Source organism: Amborella trichopoda, chromosome 1 (assembly GCF_054954075.1).
Source record: "Amborella trichopoda isolate Santa Cruz 75 chromosome 1, AtrichopodaSantaCruz75HAP2 v2.0, whole genome shotgun sequence".
Classification (NCBI taxonomy): domain Eukaryota; kingdom Viridiplantae; phylum Streptophyta; class Magnoliopsida; order Amborellales; family Amborellaceae; genus Amborella; species Amborella trichopoda.
In genome coordinates this window covers 57,650,406-57,672,885 of record NC_142336.1, presented here as the reverse complement: position 1 = coordinate 57,672,885, position 22,480 = coordinate 57,650,406, and the positions used below count along the sequence as shown (strand labels likewise).

Sequence of the window (22,480 nt, the reverse complement as noted above, 5' to 3'; positions counted from 1 at the left end):
TTGTAATGTATTATCCAGACGGTGAGTTTTCAAGATTTTCAAATATTCATAAATCTACTTAATCTACACTATTTTTTAACTTTAAATTTTATAATTAGATTTAAAAATAAATTTTCAGGCCATTATAAAAATTTATGATACTGGAAAATACATTTAGGCACTATTTGAATGTATGCCTACTTTGCTTGTTTAGCGCCTCGGCCTTATACAACCCACACGATTATATCACATCGACACAATATTTTCAGGCCCTGGAATTCTTTACTTTTTAATATCCGTACATCTCTAGAATAATCTGTGTAGGACCGTCTGATTGCTATAGAACAATCACTGAAAACCGTCGGATCCATAATCTAACGGATGATATTGCCTAATACTAGTCAAAAGTTTACAAAACACAGTTGACACGCCTCTCCATCACTTAGTTGTGGAGCTCAGCGAGAAACTGAGAACCCGAGAAGGGCAAAGTTAGAGAACGAGAGCAAGAGAAGGGGGGAGCGTAACAAGAAGAGAGAGAGAAGAATGGAGTGTAGAGAGAGAGAGATGGAATGCAGATGTGAAATAGGGAAACCCGTGGTGATGCTGATATGTGGAACCCTAATTTATTATCATTGCGCTATTCGAAACTCGAGCATCGTCTCTCTCATTTCAGACGTCTTCATCGTCCTCCTCTGCTCCCTCGCCATCCTTGGCATGCTCTTCCGCCAGATCAACATAGCGTATTCTCTCTCTCTCTCTCTCTCTCTCTCTCTCTCTCTCTCTATTTAGTTTTTTTTTTTTCTTTTGAATCTTTCTCTCTGCTTTGTTTTCCGTTCTGATTAAGAGCTTGATCATTTATATTTCGATATTATTGATCATACGTAGATTTTACGAGCCGTTTTCTGCTAGAATAGTTGTCATTTATCAATTGAAGCAATTTCTTTTCTTAATGTGTTGTATTTCAGTTAGGGTTAACTGGTTACTTAAGCTAGGGCAGTTATTTATCTGTAATTGTTGAATTTACGAGTAAATTTGGATTTAATATCATTTACTCATTGTGTTCACTATTTATTTTGAGGGATAGTTTGCTAGTACTTAGCAATTGTTTTTTAGGGCATAGGCCTTTGATATAGGGAATTTTTTTTATTCTGGAAATTTGTTCAATTATCAGTTATCAAGTTATCCTCCTCTTTGATTATTTGTTGTTGATTATGAAGAAGGAAAGCTGTTGGTTCCAGGACTCAACTCGACCAGGGTACTCGCCCATTGGCTCAGGCAAGTTACTCGGGCGAGTCCAATTAACTCACCTGAGTCCAACTCATTCAAAATATAAATAAAAGAAAAGCAGAAAATTATGCTGCATCCATATAACGTGCTTTTTATTTACAAAAATGTTCGAATGGCGGCTCAAAAGGTGTCATGGGCTCTCCCTAGGAAGTCTGGAGATGAATCTACTCTAATGGCAGTTTTTTTAACCTCTACTAAAAAATAAATAAAATAAATCTATATGCCTTGTAAGTTGGTCCAATTGCGTTTGAGGGAATTCGAACACCTAATGTGAGGGCTATAGATGATAAACTCTAGTTATATGACATAATGTAGAGTGTACAGCCTACCCCGGCCTCACTAATAGGGCAAGTCCAAGTAACTCGCCCAAGTCCAATTCATCTCAGGCAAGTCATGGAACATTGGGTATAGCCAATGTTCTATGACTCGACCTCACCCTAGGGTGTAAACCCTACATTATGTTATACTATAAATAATATTTGTTCGGTTTATTCTAAGTAACAATCTAAATGTCTTTTTGGCTAGTGTTTACAGTTTACAGTTTATGGGCCTCACGGTTTTGGTGCAAGGCCTCCCTCAAACACCACCATACCACCCTGTCCCCTCAAAACAGCTCTCTACCACCCTATCTTTTTAAATGCATGTCTTGGCTTTTTGCTATGGGCCTCATACTTGGGGTTCGAACCCCCTCAAGCACCACCATACCACCCTGTCCTTTTAAATGCATGACTTGTTTTCTTTTTTTCTTTTGTTTTTTTAAGGGTTCGAAAATAATGACAATGTGGTAATTCGATCCTCCCTGAACCTCGTGTTGAGAGGGCACATTGTCTAACCAAGATGTTGTTGTAAGCTTCTTTTAGGACGAGGTTATGGCATATAATCAAATTTTGTTTATTTAAGGGGGTTCAAAAAAATTGTCCATGGGGTGGTTCGATCCCCAAACCTCCTGTAAAGAGCCCACAACATCAAACTGAGGCGCCAATTGAACGTTATTGTGAACAAAAAATATGTTATATACATAAAATGTAGTTTTTTGTTTTCCTTTTAATTTTTTTCCAATGTGGGTTGGACACAGGTGAGTTACTTAGACTCGCTCGAGTAACTTGCCTCAGCCAATGGGTGAGTACCCTGGCCGAGTCGAGTCCCACTACCTTGGGTGTAGCACATGGATTGATTACATCTAGTCTATATAAGTTAGGGCAATTAAACGATTTCAGTAATGGCCATATCATTGTTTTCATTTTTTGTTAGAAAGTAGAAACTTATAATCAAGGTATCGGGACTCGACTCGGCCAAGGTACTCGCCCTCATTGGCCGAGGTGAGTTACTCAAGCGAGTTCGAGAAACATAGGGCTGGAGGTGGACAATTTAGAATGGAAAATAGAGTCGGAATCGGACTCCTGCCGAATAGGGACCCAAATCCGACTTTTTAAACATTCGAATACTATACTAATATATCAAATCGTTATATCTTCATAATTTGAAGCAATTTGTTATTAAAACTTTTAAGAACAAATTGCTTCAAATTATAAAAAGATAACAACTTGAAATAATGTACGAAAATATATTATTCGAATATTTGGTGCAGTGACCCAGATCATTGAATGTTACTGTGGGCAGTCCAATTCTTTCATGAGCTTGATTTTCAAGTATGTAGGACGATCATATGTTTCATGGTTATTTTGCATTGCCTTTTTTGCTTTCATGAGGCAGGTGGAAATGGGTCATCTGTAGCCTAAAACTATGTCAACTTTTGGCATATGCAAATTGGATCTAGTTTATTAAGGCTCCTACTATTTTGTGGAGCTTTAGAAGGAATGAGAATGAAGGGAAGATAGTTCAGTGGAAAACTCACATCGATTTGTGAGGGAACCATTGGCTTTAGGAGTGCACGAATTCTACAGAGCTTTAGAAGGAATGAGAATGAAGGGAAGATAGTTTAGTGGAAAATTCATATCGATTTGTGATGGAACCATTGACTTTAGGAGCACGAATTGTACCCTCTTATTAGTAAGGTCAGTTTGAGAAGTTTGGAGATTCTTCTTTGCCAATTTGCTCACATGAGCACATTAGGAGAAGGGAGTTGGAATCAATCCTATTTCATACTCAATTTAGGGGTACTTTTATGTAATGGTCATACTGTATTCAAAAGGTTTTAAATTTTGAAACCCTGCCAAGCCATTGGAGTCGAGTTCTAGTACCAAAAACACAATGACAAGAACTAGTTCCGAGGACTCTGGAAATAGATCCCTCAATGTGGAAAATAGACGGTATTATGTTCCTCCATTGACAACAGGAGCCGAGTGACATGCCAGCGCTACTAATTGAGTGCCAACACGTAGTTGTGCTGTCAATTAGAAGGGAGCCGGCGCCTTTCGATTCCTAGTGTGAACCCGTCTAGTCAAAGCGGAGCGAGTGCTTTGATGCGAAACATCAAAGCCTAGCCATAGTAGTGAGTGCTTTGATGTGTAGCCTATGCGGAACATCTTCTCGCTTGGAGCTTCGCAAGAGCAAAAAGCCCTGCCAATAGTTTGACCTTGCTAGAGTGCTTTCAAGGTTACGACGAGAGTTGGCGGCGGAGGAAGACTCGGCATGACGGCGAGCCATAGGTTGCCTAACTTGTTTTCGTTGACCGCTACTAGAAACGAGCTTAATAGCGTAGAACGAAACTCGTTTAAACTCCACTCGTTCTCCGTTGGCTTTGGCTCCACAAGTTACGTTATTGAGAATGGTTTGATGGTTTGGTGCAGCGGGTGGCTTTCCTTCCTCTTTCAGCTAGTCTTGTATTTCTGATTAGTTAGTTAAAATGGCCATCTGTCAGAGACGGGATAGCCACTTAGGGTTGATAGACTCGAGTCAGTAGATCAAATGTCTCTCCCCACCTCTTCTTTGCCATTCTTCTGCCTTGGAGCATGATGGAAGTCAAGTTGATACGCCTATAAAGAGAGAGACTCTCCTCGCTCTCTCCCGTTACAATTCTCTCGTCCTGAAAAAAGTGGTTAATACATAGATAAAGAGACTCGGCTCGTTAATACATATATGATACCGTTGTTCCTCAGTAGCTCAGTGGTAGAGCGGTGGATCCAATATAAGATGAGCATTCATTATCAGATGGACATGTGTATCCATAGTTTTTTGCACGTATTGATACACCATGAACACAACACTCATTTTTGACACTTTAGAAACCTAGATTTTTTTTAACCTTTGGTCTTGAAATTTCATTTGAGAGTACTAATGTCATCTGAAATCTCATCTTCCCCCTTCTTTAAATGGTGTACGGACATGTCATGTTTGAAAGGTCAATTTTGAGATTGGTATTTCTGACACTCATATCCGTGTCAAATGCTGACATACGTATTTATGTAGCATAGATTATCAAGACGAAATGCCAAATTTTGATAATTCAAGCTAACTTATCCACCATGGGGTTTATTTAAATTATCTAAAGGACACGGTTAGCATGTGCCCAAGCCTGCACATGTAGAAATGCAGGTTTGGCAATAAACATAATTTTTAATTATAATTGATCTTAATTTTTAGAGAATATATAATCTTTAACATGGAAATCATGAATATGAATAAATAAATAAATTTTGAAAACTAGAAATAATAATTATATTAAAGAAAACATTTGGACCATTAGTTACAATTGTTTTTAGATGGACCACCTATTTGCATCCATTTTTAAGATGGATGCTTTATACCTCTTGACCGCATATTGTACAATTGCGGTTCAGTCCGCATGAAACGATTGTTCTTATCTAAAATAGGATGCCGCATTGAAATAGGCACTGTTTTATGCATTTGTTCGCTAAACAAGACATGTGTGTGTGTGTGTGTGTGAGAGAGAGAGAGAGAGAGAGAGAGAGAGAGAGGTGAGCTAGAAGGAGTTGCCACCCAGCCTATCAAGATGGATCTTTTGCATTGGATGACATTAGTATAGCTAGAATTTCTTCCTATTTAGCAATGTGATACCATTAATAATAGGGTGCGGTTTGTATAGAGCCGAGGCTCTAAACAATCAAAGTAAAGCCTACCTTCAAATAGTGTCAAAAAATGTGGTTTTAATACTGGAAATCTTCGTGATAGCCTTAAAATATATCTTCATCTTTAATTATAAAATTTTAAGCTTCAAAAATAGCGTAGATTGAGCAAATCTATGAAAACTTGAAAATCTTGAAAATTGACGGTCCAAAAATACGTTACAAGATGCACTATTTCATAAACTTGAAATCCATTTTTTTCTCATGTCCATACATCTTGATGTCGAGATGATCAATTTGAGGATATTTGGGCATCAAAACCACCTCTTCGAGTGAAATGTTTTAGGTGGGTTCTAATTTGATTGTTTAGAGCCTCAACTATATATGAACTTTTTCCTTAATAATAATAATAAGCTAGAAGGATTTGCTACCCACCCCATCAAAATGGATCTTTTGCATTGGATGACATTAGTATAGCTCAAATCTCTTCCTGTTTAGCAATATGATACCATTTCTAATAGTGTTTTTGCATTTCAGTTCTTTCTTCAGTTGTTATACCTTAGCAATTTACACTTGGCTGCGCATGAGCAAAAGGGACCATAACTAAGCTTTTTATACGGACCATTCAACTACCAACTACTTTTACTCATTTTCCTAGTGGATCTTTCTTATCTTCACTTTATATAAAATCTGCTTATTTTCATTATTTTAAGTTGACTACGGGGACCTCAATTTGGAGCAAACTTTGAGGATTGGATAATATGTGATTTGAGTTTTTATCAACAAAGATACGTACTAGTAGGTCAGCATTTGACACTGATACGAGTGTTAGAAAATGCCAACCCTAAAATTGGTCTTTTAGACACGACATGTCTGTACATTGTTTAGAGAAAGAGAGAGGTGGGATTTTATGTGACATTAAGTATTTTTATGGTGACATTTCAACAAGAGAGTTTAAAAAGAAAAGTCCGAGTTTTTAAAGTGTTAGACATGGGTGTCGTGTCCTTGGTGTACCGATACGTGTCAAAAGTAGTGGACACGCGTGATCCTTGTTACATGGGCCATCAAGGATCTTAACCCTTATGTTTGGTAATTTCAGGGTGCCCGTCGATCCTCTGGAATGGCAGATTTCTCAGGAAACTGCGAATGGAATAGCCGCATGGATGGCTAACACAATAGGGGCTGCTGAATCCGTGCTGAGGGTTGCTGCAACAGGGCACGATAAAAGGCTATTTCTGAAGGTCTTAACCTCCTCTGTCTATCTTGTTGTTTGGCACGCACATCATGTCTGATGTTCATGCTTCTTTTAAAATAGTGGCTTATGGTTTTTTTAATAAGTTGTTCTCTTTTCTGTTTATGGTGAATTTTCTCTTTTCTCTTTTCTAGTCCAGGAGGAGGTTCAAAACCTAAGTGATTTTCTAAAAAAATACATTTCATAAGATTTAGTCATCAATGCATAAGTTATGACAATTATCAAATTTGGATGATTTTCTCATCTTGGTATGATTGGTACTTTATTATTTCCAGGTTGTCGTTTTCCTCTATTTGTTGTCTGCTTTGGGGCGGTCAGCCTCTGGTGCAACCATTGCCTATGGGGGTATGCATCATGATATCTCATTTGTAATCGATGTTTCTATGTTCAATTATTTGAATAATTTACCTGTGCTAAACCCCAGCTCATCCATTTACAAACTGGTATCCCCCATCACTATATCACAGAAATCATAATTGTCACATAGGTCTCTCTCTCTCTCTCTCTCTCTCTCTCTCTCTCTCTCTCTCTCTCTTTATTGCATATTTTTCTTTTCTTTTTTTTGTTACTTTTCTTTTTCTTGCAACCTCTCTCTCAATTTACTCCAAATTTTTTATGTTTTTGTTTGGGTCTTTATCTCAGGTTCTTCTATTTGGAGTGAATTTGGTCCTTAATTTGGGTTTTTTTATTTCCAAGCATCCATATTTACCTAACTTTAATGTTTGTTTTATTTTCTTAATCTCCTTCAGCATTATGCCTGGTTTGTTTGTTTGTCGTCACTCAAAACTCGCAACAAGTCAATACTTGCTCTTCTCAATTCCTTAGAAGAAGAGACTCGACTTCGGCACTACTGCAAGATCCTCTGTAATATATACCAAAGTTGTGATCCATTCCTAGAATTTCTTCCATTTTGCTTATTCCCTTCTTTTGGGGAGGTTTTTCTTCTGTATAGGAGTTTGAACTTTTCATTGGATCCATTGAAAAGAAGCTTTTTCTTCTTTTTTTTCCATTTCGTTTTTGTGGAGGGAGGGGAATTCAATCACTTCTCCTGTTATTTTAGTGGTGTATGACTTGTCTATGAAGAAAAGGAAATTACAGTGGAGCTCTTTGAAGTTGTATGAACTTTTGGAAAATACCGAGGGATTGATTGTCGTAGTTTTAAGGTCTTGGAGTGAGAAATAAAGAGATTTGAAATACAGAGCGAGCACAACTGGTAGCTCTGTATTTGTACTAGCTTACTAGCTTACCAGTATTGTTGAATGCAGTGTTTTAAAAAACGTCGAGTCGAATCGGACTCGCCCGGTTCGACTCGGAAATCGTGAAAAGGGGACCGGATCGCTTAAAAAATCGGAATTCGTCCGGTTCTAGAGAGAACCTGATGATTCTGTACAGTGAATCTCCGATTCACTGTACGGAATCGGCGAATCCAAACAGTAAATCGGCGAGTTTCGTACGGAATTTTTTTTTTTTTTTTTTTTTTTAAATCCATGATAGATTTTTTTGTAATACTTGATCGATTTTTTTGTAATCCATGATCGAATTGTTTTTGTTTTTTTGTAATCCATGATCGAATTTTTTGGTTTTTTGTAACCCATAATAGAATTTTTTGTAATCCATGATCGAAATGTTTGTTTTCTTTTCTTGTAATCCATGATCGATTTTTTTGTTTTTTTTTTTTTTTTTGTAACCCATGATAGAATTTTTTGTAATCCATGATCGAATGTTTTGTAATACATGATCGAAATGTTTGTTTTTTTTTTGTAATCCATGATCGAAATGTTTGTTTTTTTTTTTGTAATCCATGATTGAATTTTTTGTTTTTTGCTTTTTTTGTAACCCTGATAGAGTTTTTTGTAATCCATGATTGAATTTTTTGTAATCCATGATCGAATTGTTTTTTTCTTTTTTTGTAATCCACGATTGAATTTTTTGTTTTTTTTTGTTTGTTTTTTTTTGTTCGTTTTTTTTTGTAATCCATGATCGAATTTTATGTAATCCATGATCGAATTTTATGTAATCCATGATCGAATTTTATGTAATCAATGATCGAATTTTATGTAATCCATGATCGAATTTTATGTAATCCATGATTGAATTTTTTGAAAATTTGTGATTTTTTTTTTTTAATCCATGATCGAATTTTTTTTTGTAATCCATGATAGAATTTTTTGAAAATTTGTGATTTTTTTTTTAATCCATGATCGATTTTTTTGAAAATTTGTTTTTTTTTTTTTTTAATCTATATTATTCAAAGAGAAAATGAGAGAGATGATGATTCTGAGGCCACCCTATCCCAGCCATATTATTCACATATCGAGTCCCAACAGCAACAGCGTAGGGATGAGCACGAAATACTATAAATTAAATGCTGAATGGCAGTTCATGCAGGGAAAGAACATATCAATATTCGCATATTCATTCAAAAACATGAAAACTCTTAATGGAGTACTCTCATTTTTTATTGAATTCCTAAAAAACAATATTTATAATGAATTTTAATAATTTTTTCGAATTTTTTTTAAGTTTTATTCTGACCGATTCACTTGATTCCCGATCCGGATCGTCGATTCGCCGATCCGAATCGGTTTTTTGGAAGCCCGATCCGAGTCACCGATCCGTTTTTTAAACCATTTGTTGAATGTAATGGTAGCTCTGTACTTGTAGCTAGCTTACTAGTACTAGTGACTGTAAGAGCTGTACTGACAGACACTGCTAGTGAGGTCCCCCAGACCAAACGATTGCTCCAGAAGCATTTGTCGATAGGAAACCATTGTAATGTCTTACTAGGTTTTAAGCCTTTTAGGTGGATTTGAGAGAGAGAGAGAGAGAGAGAGGGCCAACATCTTGTGTTTCCAGCTTCACTGATCAGAGAGAGAGAGAGAGAGAGCTAACATCTTGTGCTAGCAGCTTCACTGATCAGAGAGAGAGAGTGAGCTAATAGCTTGTATTATGAGCTTAACCGATCGTACTTTGCCACTGATGAGATCTGTTCCAATCTATTTTGTCTTGGAGGGATCTTTTTATGTCATTTATTGATCAAACCATGATCTGCTCAAATAAGGGATCATCGAACCATGCAAGGTAAGATGGCATTCTTTTATTTTATTTTTTATTTTTTTTCTTTTTGGGGGGGGGGGGGGAATTTGAGCATTAAGAATTTGGTTACTAGTTTATTACTGTATCTTGATTTGTAGATACTCTTCATCTGCCATTTGTGTTTTGTGGCAGATTTTTGAGTGTTTATAGATCCATTCTAGTTGCATTATTTTTGGAACTTTAGATTTCATAATTAGGGGGTAAATAAATTTTCAATCCATCACAAAGATTTTCAGCACTGAAACTCCCCATCTTCCAAAAAGATAGTACAGTAGATGGTACTTGGATTATTTAGCGTTGATGCATTCTATTAAGTATAGATAAAGCCAAGGTAATCTTCAAATCACAGATCCAGTTCAAAATCCACATGTAATTTCCAATAAATTTTCAGCATCTTAGGATATGCGGTATAACTCAAAGCAAATTCTTTCACAAGCTGAGAAATAAAAAGGTCCAAAAAACATGGTGGCCATGGTCCATTCCACTCTATTTTGTCAATAGGACCACATCTTCCAGGCCGGGCCTGCAGTACAACACTGTTATCCCCCTGGTTCGATTCGTCCGACTAAAGGCACTAAAGGTTATTTATAAGTTTTGAAGAAATTGCGTTCAACCGTGCTTAGGAGCTGAGATCCCATTTAAGTGCCATGGCAAGGTCATTGAGAGGAGGCTTGGTGTGCCTCCACACATCCTCTTGTGCACCATCTGCTCCACACTCACTCTTCTCTCCACTGCCCCATTTATCTTACAAACATCATCTACATTATTACTATTATTAGCAGTGGTACTAGTTATGGCCTCTTGGCGGACTCCCATTAAACCCGCATTGTACAAGGGATTGTTGTCAATACAAGGCATATGGTAATTAGTATTACTGGCTTGAAAATCCATGGCACTTGGAGATGTTCCCCTTTCAACCATGTCCCTTGCCATCTTTACCTGAACAACATGAATCAAATGCATCTTGTAAAATATCAAAATTAGGTTGTTACCAGTGTTTCAAAAATTTAAATTTTTACGATTCTAGTTCGCAATTCCTGATACGCATCGCCTTTTGCCCAATTCTTTGGCAGAATGGGCGAGTATATTCAAGTCAGGATGATTCCCAATTTTCTAGGGAAATGGGCCTGGGTACCTAACCATCCCGATCCGAATGGCATATAAATCTCTGTGTCTCGATTTTGTACCTTTGCTCTGAGGGCTTCGACTTCAGACTTGAGTATCCTGTTGTTAGTGGCAGCGTTGCTATATTGGTGATTTATATCTGTGAACTGTTTGAATAAATCTGCATTTTCAATTTTCAATTGATCGACCTGTGGAAGCATAATGTTAAATTGGGTTGTCTGTGTATCACTAAGAAATAATTATTTCAGTGAAATCAGAAATAAACGCAGTACTTAGAGAGAGAGAGAGACCTGTGACTCAAGATCACTCAATTGAGCTTGCTTCCTTCTTCTTGATCTCCTCGCTGATTCTCTATTGGATTGCTTCCTACAATTCCATGAATCAAATTATCAAAGATTCAAAATGTAGTCTCTCTCTCTCTCTCTCTCTCTCTCTCTCTCTCTCTGCCAACCTTCTGATGCTTTTAATATCCATAACATCCTTGCTCTGTTCACATGGTCCTGCTTCAATCTCAAAGTCTAGACCATCTTCATCAGATTGCTCCCTTGATGATCCACTCCCTTGGTTTTCACTATTTTTATTGATGTTGGGCTTAACGTTTCTTGAAATGGGACTCCCTGATATCCCAGAACCACACCCAAATAACCCACTGCTGTAAATTGACGCAGCCCCTGCAAACAATTAATAATTAGTGCCATCAGACCCATTCATTAGTGGAAAGCAATAGAATCACCTTTTCACATATGGAAGCAAATACTAACACCCATATATACTTGATATCTGTTCTCTTTCAGTGTGTGTGAGAGAAAGAAGGGGGGATTTATGAGTTGACCATGGAGGTGTAGAGTACCTGAGATTGAGGGAGATTCGATGTTAGAGGCAATAGCAGCAGCAGCAGGCATGTGAGAGAAATCAATAAGACTCGGCTGCCAAGTCGATTCATATGCTCCACCAGCAATCTCTCTCTCCTGTTCCCCCACATCAAAATTTTGTATTTCTCTTTACTGCTTCTATCATCAGCACTTATGTCCAAAATAAAAGTGGCATATATATATATATATATATATATATATATATATATATATATATATATATATATATATATATATATATATATGGAAAATTTTTATATAAGGTCGCAACATTAGAAGGTAGAATTAAGGTGCACCTCAAAAGTGAAAATGTTGTTTTGATGGTGGAAATCCTCTAATTGATTATCGGAACATTGAAATGTATGAATATGTGTAAAAATAAAGATTTCGAGTCTCAAAAATAAAGCATCTTGCAACACATTATCTAGACCGTTCATTTACAAGATTTTCATGTGTTTATAGATCTACTTGATTTAAACCATTTTTGGAGTTTAAAAATTCATAACTAGAGATGAAAATGGATTATAAGGCCCTCCGATGATAAATTTGGAGGTGCAGCTAATTTGGATTGTTTAAGGTTGCAACCTTTGATACAAGGTGGTCACATTAATCTTGACCATTGGATGTGAAATTGGATGGTTGTAATTATTCTATTGATCAAGCTCAAACTTCAAAAGATTTTTTTTCAAACTTTGTGACACAAAACTATCAAATTTCGCGTCAAATGGTTATAAAGAATTGTGACCATCTTGTATCAAAAGTAAATGATCTCATTATATATAATCCCATATTCTTAAATCCATAAAGCTATCCAAAAAAACATTGTCTTGTCTCAAGACATCATAAGTCTTGTAGCACTTAGACCTGTGATGCGAGACATTGGCAAGATGGTTTACACATAAGTGTTGTCTGGTACTCGAATAAACCAACAGGTTTAATCTTAGACAGTCTCTTCTTATATAAGGATGCTACCTTATAATGAGAACTATGAATGCTTCTCAAAAATCCATCGGAAAATGTAGTTTTAATGTTGAAAAAGCCTTTGATTGATCATCTCGACATCGAGATGTATGACTATGAAAAATAAAAAGATTTTAAGTCTCATAAATAGTGCATTTTACAACATATTATCTACACCGTCCATTTTCAAGATTTTTATATGTTTATAGATCTACTTGATTTTAACCATTTATTAAATGTAAACTTTTATAATTAAATATAAAAATAGATTTTGAGATAATCTTAATAAAATTTTACATCAAAATTATATACCAGGATAAACTTTGAAAGGCACCGTACCTCTACACCTACGGAGTCGTCCGTATGCCAACAGCACCCCTTCATGATTGGTACCAGAACCCCTTAATTTGAAGGACCATTTAAACATTGGTGCCCTTAACTAACCATATCCCATAAGAGTAGCTACGCAAGGGAGAGCTAAACTTGAAGTCCAAGATCCATATTTGACTTGGTTTTGGCAGTTCAAGTAGGGCAATTTAAAAAAAAAAAAATCAAAAATTTTAAAAATAAAGTTAAAAATATCTAAACTGTGATAAAGGAGAAAATGTCAAATCATGTTAAATGTTTTAAGAGCTATAAGCTTTATACCATCTTAAAATGATCTACTACTACTTTTCTCAAAATAACCAAAAAAAGGGAAAAGACATATACCCCCTCTCTATAATTGTAATTTCAATTAAACTCCCAGTTCCAAAAAAGGCCTTTCAAGTTAAAATAAAAATCTTTTAAACCCTCTCTGCATTTTTTTATTATCCAAATTACAATATTTAGTTTTGAGTGTGGCTTGTATAGACCCTAGGCTCTAAGCAATCAAATTAGAGCCTACCTTCAAATAGTAGTGAGAAATGTGGTTTCAATATTGGAAATCTTTGTGATAGTCTTAAAATATATTTTCATCTTTATTTATAAAGGTTAAAGCTTCAAAATAGCAAAGATCGACAGATCTATGAAAACTTGAAAATTTTGTAAATTGACGGTCAAAAAATGCATTAAAAAATACACATTTTCGAAAACTTGAAATCAATTTTTTTCTCATGTACATGCATCTTGATGTTGAGATGATCGATTTGAGGATATTTGAGCATCAAAACAACCTCTTCAAGTAAAATTTTTGAAGTAGGCTCAAATTTGATTGTTAAGAGCTTCGAGTCTATATAAGCCTTTCCCTTTAGTTTTTATTTTTGTAATGACTTCCATCATCCAAAAAAAAATTGGGATACCATATATGACTTAATCGTGAGGTTCGAGAGAGTGAGAGATTGGGGTTGAATGGTGGTTGTGAGAGTGAGAGAGAGAGAGAGGGGGAGGTGTTGAAGGGTGATGACGAGCAGAGAGGGAGGAAGGAGTTCACAGATGATGAAAAGACAGGGAGTGGGAGCTTTTCTTAAGTTTAGATGATGAGATTGTTATCAAAAAAAATGATAAATATTACCATTTGGACTATTCAAAAAGGGTAAGGAGGGGTTAAATGTCATTTCTTATAACTTGGAGGGTATTTGGATCAAAGATATATTTAAAATTATAAAGACGGCTTCTACGAGTCTATAGAGAAACAAATGATTCTTTTTAAAAATCTATTTTGGAACCAATTTTTAAGTACACGTAATATCTAATTGTAGAGATTATAAATATAAAAATAAATAAATTAATTTTAAAAATAAAATAAAAATTTGATGAAAAATCATTTCGATTATGAGTTTCAATTGTTTTCATATGGACAACCCATTCGCAACCATCTTTAAGATGGGTGCTTTATAATGATAAGGAACAAATGTAAAAATGTGAAATATGACTTATGAAACAATTTTTTATATTATAATAACATCAAGGGTCATTTGTTGAAAAAAATAATAATAATCTGCAAATTTTCAATGATGACAATTTTTCAATGCTGATGAGACTTTTGTGTAGCCACTAAGAATTGGGTGGCGCTTTTTTAACATCAATCGGTACAAACTCTTTTTCTCACACCCAATTCACAGTCAATTTTGTTAAAAAAACACCTACACCTAATCATATTAAGAGCGTATTTCAACACATATCAGAGTAGCCAATATATAGCAATTTCTTAAAGGAGATATACATGAAGAAATATGAGTGAAAAAGTTAGTATGCTAACCCCGTCATCATCGTCAATCGGAGAGGGCTGTTGTTGGAGGAAGCCGGCATGTTTTAGGAATTCGTCGAAGGCCCATTGTGAAGAGCTCCTCTTCATCGTCTTGCTCACTTCCCCGTCGCAACTCCCCTCATCATCGTCCATTTTGCTCCACATAGATTCTAGAGGAAAAAGATATTGATGAAAAAACGGGAAAATCCTGATAAAAAAAGTAAGAAGAGTGATAGTACCAAAGATTTTGTAGAGAGAGAAAAAAATAATGATGATAATCCAGATAAATAGAGAGAGAGAGAGAGAGGGGGGAGGGGGGAAAGGGAGGAAGGGAGGTGGATGATGGGGGGTTCTTATAGAGGGAGGAAAGCGATGATGTGATCACTAAAGCTAACAAAATTAGGCACCAAGTCGCAACTTCTTACAAAGGTAAGAAGAGATGTGATAGTGACAAAGTGTTTAGAGAGAGAGAGAGAGAGTTAGAGTTATTACTTTTACACAAAAAGTATGCCCCAAGAGAGCTTTCTTCTTAATGAAGTGAACCTATTTCTACTCTACCCATCAAGTCTCAAGGAATATCATGAATGCCCTCAAGCTTTCTCTATGGTTTCTCACCCATGCCGAGTGTCTTTTAGTGGCTTTAGCAAAAACTAAGATACCACAATTAAATTAATGAGTAAATTAATTGAATTAGGAGGGAAAAACACACTAAAAAATATTTTTTTTAGATTTCTATATCTTTAAGGAACTTATCAATATCAATCTCAATACCAACTAATATGAGACTATCTTAATTCTACATAATATGTGAATATCTCAATCCCATATAAGGGATTTACTTATGTATGTAATTTTGGATAGCACCAAATCCAACAATCTCTATCTTGATGTCAAAATCACCATTTCATCATGAGTGTGGTTTAAAATGGTTTGCTCGATTGTGTTTTTGTTGAGATTTGCTCTAAAATCTTTAATGTAACTTTTCTTGGTATAGTGGATTTTTATTTGTCGTGCCCATGGATGTAGCCCTTTTGGGATAGACCATGTAAATCCTTGTGTTCTTATTGTATTTGTTTCATGCTTTATTTCTCATACTTTATTTGTCAAATATTAACTCATCGAGCTTAGAGCTTCTACACACAACAAGTGGTATCAGAGCCCTGATTTGGGGTTTTCAGTATGGCGGTAAAAGTTTCGAATGTAAAGTTCGAAGTGGAGAAATTTGATGGCAAACACTATTTTTCAGTACGAATGATGAATAAATTTATTTGACAAAAGATGAAAAATTCATAAACCTATCCAATGAATGCTAGCATGGTGAGCAAGTGATTTTGACACCAGGGTGAAGATTATTGGATTATGTGCTATCCAAAATCATCCACATAAGTAAATCCCTTATATTTTATGTGGGATTGAGATATTCTCATATTATATGGGGTTGATATATAAGTTTCCTAAAGGAAATTGAAATTTAAAACGATTAAGACAATAGGGAGTTTTCTATTTAGTCTGGATTCCTAGCCTTATTTATATGGGATGAAAGTGAAGAGAATTTGTATACCCAATCTGGGTCACCATATGAAAATGGTGGTTCTTCTAAAGAGAGAGGGATGCAAAGCTTCCTATGCATAAGATGCAATTTCCTTTTAGATAATAGAGTTTTTTATAAAGAGAAAGATTGATGGCGCCTTCTGAAGACACCTGTCGAGTGAAAAGTTGGTTTCTTGTAGAAAAACGGTTCCCATTAAGATTTAGATTGTTTTTCTTTTAGTTAGAGAGAAAGTTTCTCATTGCTCTCATGTCTCTATCTAGTGTTGTCGGTAATGGTTGCCACAAATAAAAAGAAAGAATGGAGAGTGGTTTAAGAAGGTTTGCTCAACTGTGTTTTTGTCAAGATTTATTCCAAAATTTTTGATGTAATTTTCATTGGTATAGTGGATTTCTATTTTTCGTGATCCGTGGATGTAGTCATTTTGAGGTGAACCACATAAATCTTTGTATTCTTGTTGTATATGTTTCATACTTTATTTGTCAAATATTAACCCATCAAGTTTAATGCTTCCGCGTACAATATTTTTTAGGGCTACAGAAACACCTCAAGTCTTAACAGAAGTTGCAGTTGGTGCTTCCAAGTCTCAACAAAAGATGCAGTTTTAAGGTATGTTTGGTTCACGTGAAAATATTATAAAATATTTTCATCTAAAATATTATCTTATGTGGTTAAATGTGAAAATATTTTAATATTAACTAGTTGTCAATTAATGTGAAAATATGCATTAGGATCAATTAGTGTGAAAATATTCACACACTTAACCACATGAAGAAATTCTTTCACGTAAACATATTTTTCATAAAATATTCGCACGCTAAATAAATGTAACCGTACAATTTTATTCAATTTTCCCGATGCACGTTTCCCGATTACCACAAACAGTTCCAATGATGAAACTATATTTCCAAATGGCATTTAGATGCTCAACTTTATCAAAATATCATAATGTCACAACCCTGCAAAATAGCAGCGTTCGTAGTACATAATATACGAGATGGTCTTTAGTTGTTAAGTGCATTAAATCTAGATTGTCCTTCATAATTTGAAATTAAGAAAAAGAAATTTTATTATAAAGAGTTGGGATACACTGTACCCAAATACATCAGGGTGTAGTTTATATAGGGCATCAATTTTAAACAATCAATGGAAAACGTACATCCAATCTTGTTGGAAGATATGGTTTTGGTGTCGAAAACTATTACAATAGTTTAAAATCCTGTTTCTACTAAATTTTTAAAAAAAAATTATTTTCACCCCTAATTATGAAGTATAAAGTTTCAAAAATCATGCAGATCAACAAATCTATGAACACTATAAAACTTAGAAAATAGACCATCCAAGTAACGTGTAACAAGATGAAATATATTTAGGACTTGAGATCATATATATATATATATATATATATATATATATATATATATATATATATATATATATATATATATATATATATATATATATATATATATATGATCGATTAGAGGAATTTCTAGCACAAGAACAAGCTTTCCTCATGGATCTCCTTACATAAACTTTTTCATATGCATGTACTTGTAAAGCCATTATCATTTTTAGAAACAAACGGGTAACTTTGAGAGGGAAAAAGTTTATATAAGTGTGAGGTTCTAAACAGTCAAATTAGGATGTACTTCAAAATTTTCACTAGAAGAGGCTGTTTTGATGCTCAAATATCCTCAAATTGATCATCTCGACCTCAAGATATATGGACATGAGAAAAAAAATGGTTTTCAAGTTTTGAAAATGGTGCTTGTAATGCATTTTTGTACCGTCAATTTTCAAGATTTTCAAGTTTTCATAGATCTGTTCAATCTACACTATTTTTTAATCTTTAAATTTTATAATTAGAGATGAAAATATATTTTAAGGTTATTACAAAGATTTCCAGTATTGAAACCACATTTTTCGATACTATTTGAAGGTGCACTTTACTTTGATTGTTTAGAGCCTTGGCTTTTTCAACTCGAATCCCTTTTCGAGCATAGTTAAAATAGACAACAAGAAAAAAAAAAAAAAACAAAAAACAAAAAGTGATAATAAGATATGTACAAATTTACCACAAAATTCAAAAAATAGGTCAAAATATCCTCATTTTTGGTAGTTTAAAGTTTGAATACTTTTAGCTCAAACATATTATATTCATAAAAGACACTTTCTAATTGAGTAGCAAGTGGTCTTCAAATTTTTCTCCTAAAATTAGAGCTATAAGTAATTAAGCGTGCCATATAATTACAAAAAAAAAAAAAAAAACTATAACATCTCCCTTTTTGGTAGTTTGAACATTGAAATAATCTATAATCCAACCAAATCTATTTACATATCTTCAAAATTTTCTCTGAAATTAGAATTAAAGGTAATTAGCATGAGAACATGATAGCCATTATTATGAAGCATGTAAGGGTGATTATTTAGGTCTCCAAAAGTGAAGGGCACTTTGATATGTTGGCTAAAAGGAAGGGTAGTTTGGGGATGCTACCGAAAAAATGGAGATAGATTAGGACTCGCACTTCATATTAAAGGGTTGATGGTGGAATCCACTAAAGTGATTCTTTATGGGAACCAATTGGACGCTTTTTGCCCAACCCACTCATTTATTTACTTTTTAGTGCCTTTTGTTTCAAAAGTATCTTTAACGATAAAATGACGTAATTACCCCTTTTTTTTTTAAGTGCCCCATACTTTTTTTTTTAAAGTGCTTAGAAAAAATTACCGAAGTACCCAGCATTAGGGGCGGGTCGAGTCTGGGCTCGCCCGGGGCTCAAACCTAGATAGTATTTGGGTTCAAAATTTAGATATGTACTCAGACCCATGGGTCCTAGGTCCACCCATCAGGTCTTGGGTTTGGTCGGATCCATTGCCATCCTATGACTATGAGATATTTTTTATTTTTTTGTCTTTTTTTACCATCATATATCCTATGATTATGAACTTCTTTTTCTTTTTGGCCAATAATAATGTAAATGTTGCTAATATTGTAACAATACGAACACCTAGCGTGTGCCTAAAGACTCATGATTGTCATCATATACCCTATGACTATAGGTACGGGTCGGGTCCGACTGGACCCAAACCCTAACCTTGACTTGAATAGTATTCGGATCTAAAATTTGGACCCATACGTGGGCCCGATGTCGAGTATACCCGTCGGATCCCGAGTCTAGTCGAGTCGATTGCCATTCCTACCTAGCACCCACAATTTGAGAATTTTTTAACTTTTGTTTTTTAGAACATACTTAGTTGATATAAAAATTTAAAAGCATATAATATGTAATCTTTTGATCTCTTTAGTGATATTGTATGGGGCAGTGTTCTAAAAATCGAATCGGCCTCAGAATCGACCAAGGGCCTGTATCGAGTAACCAGTAAATCTGTCGGTTCAACCGGCCTAACCAGTCGATAAAAAAAAATGTTAAAAAAATACAAATTACAAAAAAAATAAAAGTATATTTAAAACGTGATTAAACAAAACACATCCTAATGAAATTTAATATTAGTAAAAAAAATTCCAATTTGAACCGGATTTTGCAAACACCAGGTATGGGGTCTTCAACCCTTATTCTAATATATTTACCTAAAAAGCACCCTTCTTCTAATATTATCTCGCGTACGAATGAGTACTACTTTCTCGGAATAACCAATTCACTTTTGGATTGGGAATTGAGAAAGTATATACAATAAGCTCATCTTACAAAAGGAGGTCATAGTTATCCTCGGCAATTAGATATATGACATATTAGGTGGTCGGAGTTGTACCGCTGATTGGATTCAGTAGGTTAGGGCACGGATTTTGAAATTCCGAATCCAAACTCAAATAGGTTCACAAAAAACCGGTTTGGAATTCTGATTCCAAATCATTTTGTTTGTAGTTTCCATTATGGATTTTGAAAATCCAAGCTAATGGCATTTGAGAAAAAATAAAAAAATAGGGGCACAAGCATACATTAAAACATATTTAATTCTGAAAATAAAAGATATTAATATAAATTTCCCATAAAAATTACAACAAACACGTCTTTAATTACAAATAACCAAAAATTGTATTCATGTATTTCCCAAAAAACCAAAATGCATAGGATAGTTTTTCTTTTGGACTTTGGGTTGTATACGCGTTAAGGAGATGAGGAGTTAGGCACACTATAATAAAAAAAAAAAAGTATATGTAATATTTATCTTTAATATAAGGTGGTCATGATTAGTTTTGACTGTTGGGTGTAAAATTAAGTAGCTGCATTAAATTCATTGACCAAACTCAAACTTTAAAAAAAAAAATTCGAACTTTGTGATACATTCAAGCTATCGGATTTCACATCAAATAGTTGTAAATAATTGTGACTTCCGTGTATGAAAGATAAATGATCTCATTACATACAATCCCATAATAAAATATAAAAAATAGTCCGGATTGGTTATTCGATGAAAAGAAGAGCAATTTACTGATCTAATTGGGTGCACTACTATACTCTCAAAGAAAGAAGTTACTAGACTTCGGTCTTCGAACCGCACGTATAATGTGCTTATGCGGGACACATACTCCCTCGGGTAAAATACCTATTTAGCAGAATTTTTTTCAATATAAAAAATTTGGTGTCACTTCAGAATTATTAAATAAGTACTTAAAAGAAAAAGTTTATATTTTGAGTTCAAACCCTGAGATCATTGAACTGAGAAACTCAGTGCATAAAAATACTTTTTTATTATTTTAAAGTTAGTCTTGAGTTGAAGAGGTTACATGTCAAAATTGGGGACCTTAAAAGGTCGAAAAATTTTACGTAAGGAAAAATCTTGCATAAGGTTACAATTTTATACTATTCAAGTAAGGTGCATCTCAAACAACATCTAAAAGATAATCTTATGATGTTGGAGAACATTCCAATTATTCATCTTGACCTCGAGATGTATAGGTACGAAGAAAAAAAAAAAAAAGAACTTTAAGTTTTTAAAATAATGTTTCTTGTAACAAAGTTATTTATACCGTTTATTTTCACGATTTTTAAGTATTCATAAATATGCTTGATCCGACTTTTTTTTTAAAATTTTAAATTTCATAACTAGAGATAGAAATAGGTTTTAAAGTCATGATAAGGTCTCCAAAACCCAAACTACATCTCTAAACAAATTTTAGAGGTGCGTCTGACTTCTAAATTATAAGGAGGACACCTTATACAAACCTCACCCCAAAAAGATGCTTCGATTAGGTTTGAGGGAGTGAATGTACAATGTACTCCAGCAGAAGAAGTACAATCTGTTGGCATTCGGTTAAAAACAAAGCCATTTTGAAAGTTGGTGGAGTTCAGTCCATTTTGTAAAGCACGGTCAATGCCATGTCGGAGGTTCGAAATCATATAGGATGACCCACCCAAAAAGAAAGGTCGTGAGTAACGGGCGTGACATTGAGGGGTATTTTTGTAAAAACTCACTTGCACGTGTTATGGGTTTTGTGTAATCTTACACGTATACCAACTTTTGAAGTTAGTGCTTACTTTCAAATAATATCGAGAAATGTGATTTCAATATTGAAATTCATTGTGATAGCTTTCAAATATATTTTTATTTTTATTTATAAAGTTTAAAGCTTAAAAAATAGTGTAGATCGACAAATCTATAAAAACTTTAAAATTTTGAAAATTGATAGTCCAAAAATGCGTTACAAAATACACTATTTTCAAAACTTGAAATCCATTTTCTTCTCATGCCCGTGCATCTTGATGTCGAGATGATTAACTTGATGATATTTGGCCATCAAAACAACCATTTCTAGTGAAATTTTTGAGGTAGGCTGTAATTTATTTGTTTAGAACCTCTGCTCTATATAAACTTATCCGAAAAAGGCTTGTACAAACGCGAGGTGCTAAGCAATGAAATTAAGGTGCACCTCAAAAATTCATTGTTTCGATACCTAAAATAAAAAAGCTTACATAGAGCCGAGGCTCTAAACAATCAAATTAGAACCCACCTCAAAAACTTCACTAGAAGAGGTTGTTTTGATGCCTAAATATCCTCAAATTGATCATCTAGACATCAAGATGCATGGACATGAGTACAAAATAGATTTCAAGTTTTAAAAATAGTGCATCTTGCAATGTATTTTTTGGACCGTCAATTTTCAAGATTTTTAAGTTTTCATATATATGATCAATCTACACTATTTTTTAAGCTTTAAATTTTATAATTAATAATAAAAATATA

General features: G+C 34.5%; 2 protein-coding genes across 5 annotated transcripts; one reads left to right on the top strand and one right to left on the bottom strand.

The window, feature by feature from the left end:
• Positions 1-461: 461 nt before the first annotated feature.
• LOC18440730 (reticulon-like protein B22) lies at positions 462-12,015 on the top strand. 3 transcript variants are annotated; one of them, XM_088848409.1, is made up of 4 exons: positions 462-719; positions 6,352-6,493; positions 6,780-6,849; positions 11,520-12,015. In XM_088848409.1, the coding sequence occupies exons 1-4, from the start codon at positions 523-525 to the stop codon at positions 11,549-11,551; spliced, it is 441 nt and encodes a 146-aa protein (XP_088704535.1). In that variant the 5' UTR covers positions 462-522; the 3' UTR covers positions 11,552-12,015. The 3 variants fall into 3 exon arrangements, with proteins under 3 accessions (XP_088704535.1, XP_011625759.2, XP_088704525.1); XM_011627457.3 differs by lacking the exon at positions 11,520-12,015 and adding an exon at positions 7,254-7,622; XM_088848399.1 differs by lacking the exons at positions 6,780-6,849; positions 11,520-12,015 and adding an exon at positions 7,254-7,622.
• On the bottom strand, positions 9,956-15,228 carry BZIP9 (basic leucine zipper 9). 2 transcript variants are annotated; one of them, XM_088848391.1, is made up of 6 exons: positions 14,737-15,228; positions 11,576-11,693; positions 11,177-11,396; positions 11,016-11,091; positions 10,788-10,913; positions 9,956-10,539 (listed from the first exon to the last, which is right to left on the bottom strand). In XM_088848391.1, the coding sequence occupies exons 1-6, from the start codon at positions 14,887-14,889 to the stop codon at positions 10,210-10,212; spliced, it is 1,023 nt and encodes a 340-aa protein (XP_088704517.1). In that variant the 5' UTR covers positions 14,890-15,228; the 3' UTR covers positions 9,956-10,209. The 2 variants fall into 2 exon arrangements, with proteins under 2 accessions (XP_088704517.1, XP_088704518.1); XM_088848392.1 differs by lacking the exon at positions 14,737-15,228 and adding an exon at positions 12,897-14,025.
• Between the last annotated feature and the right edge of the window lie 7,252 nt (positions 15,229-22,480).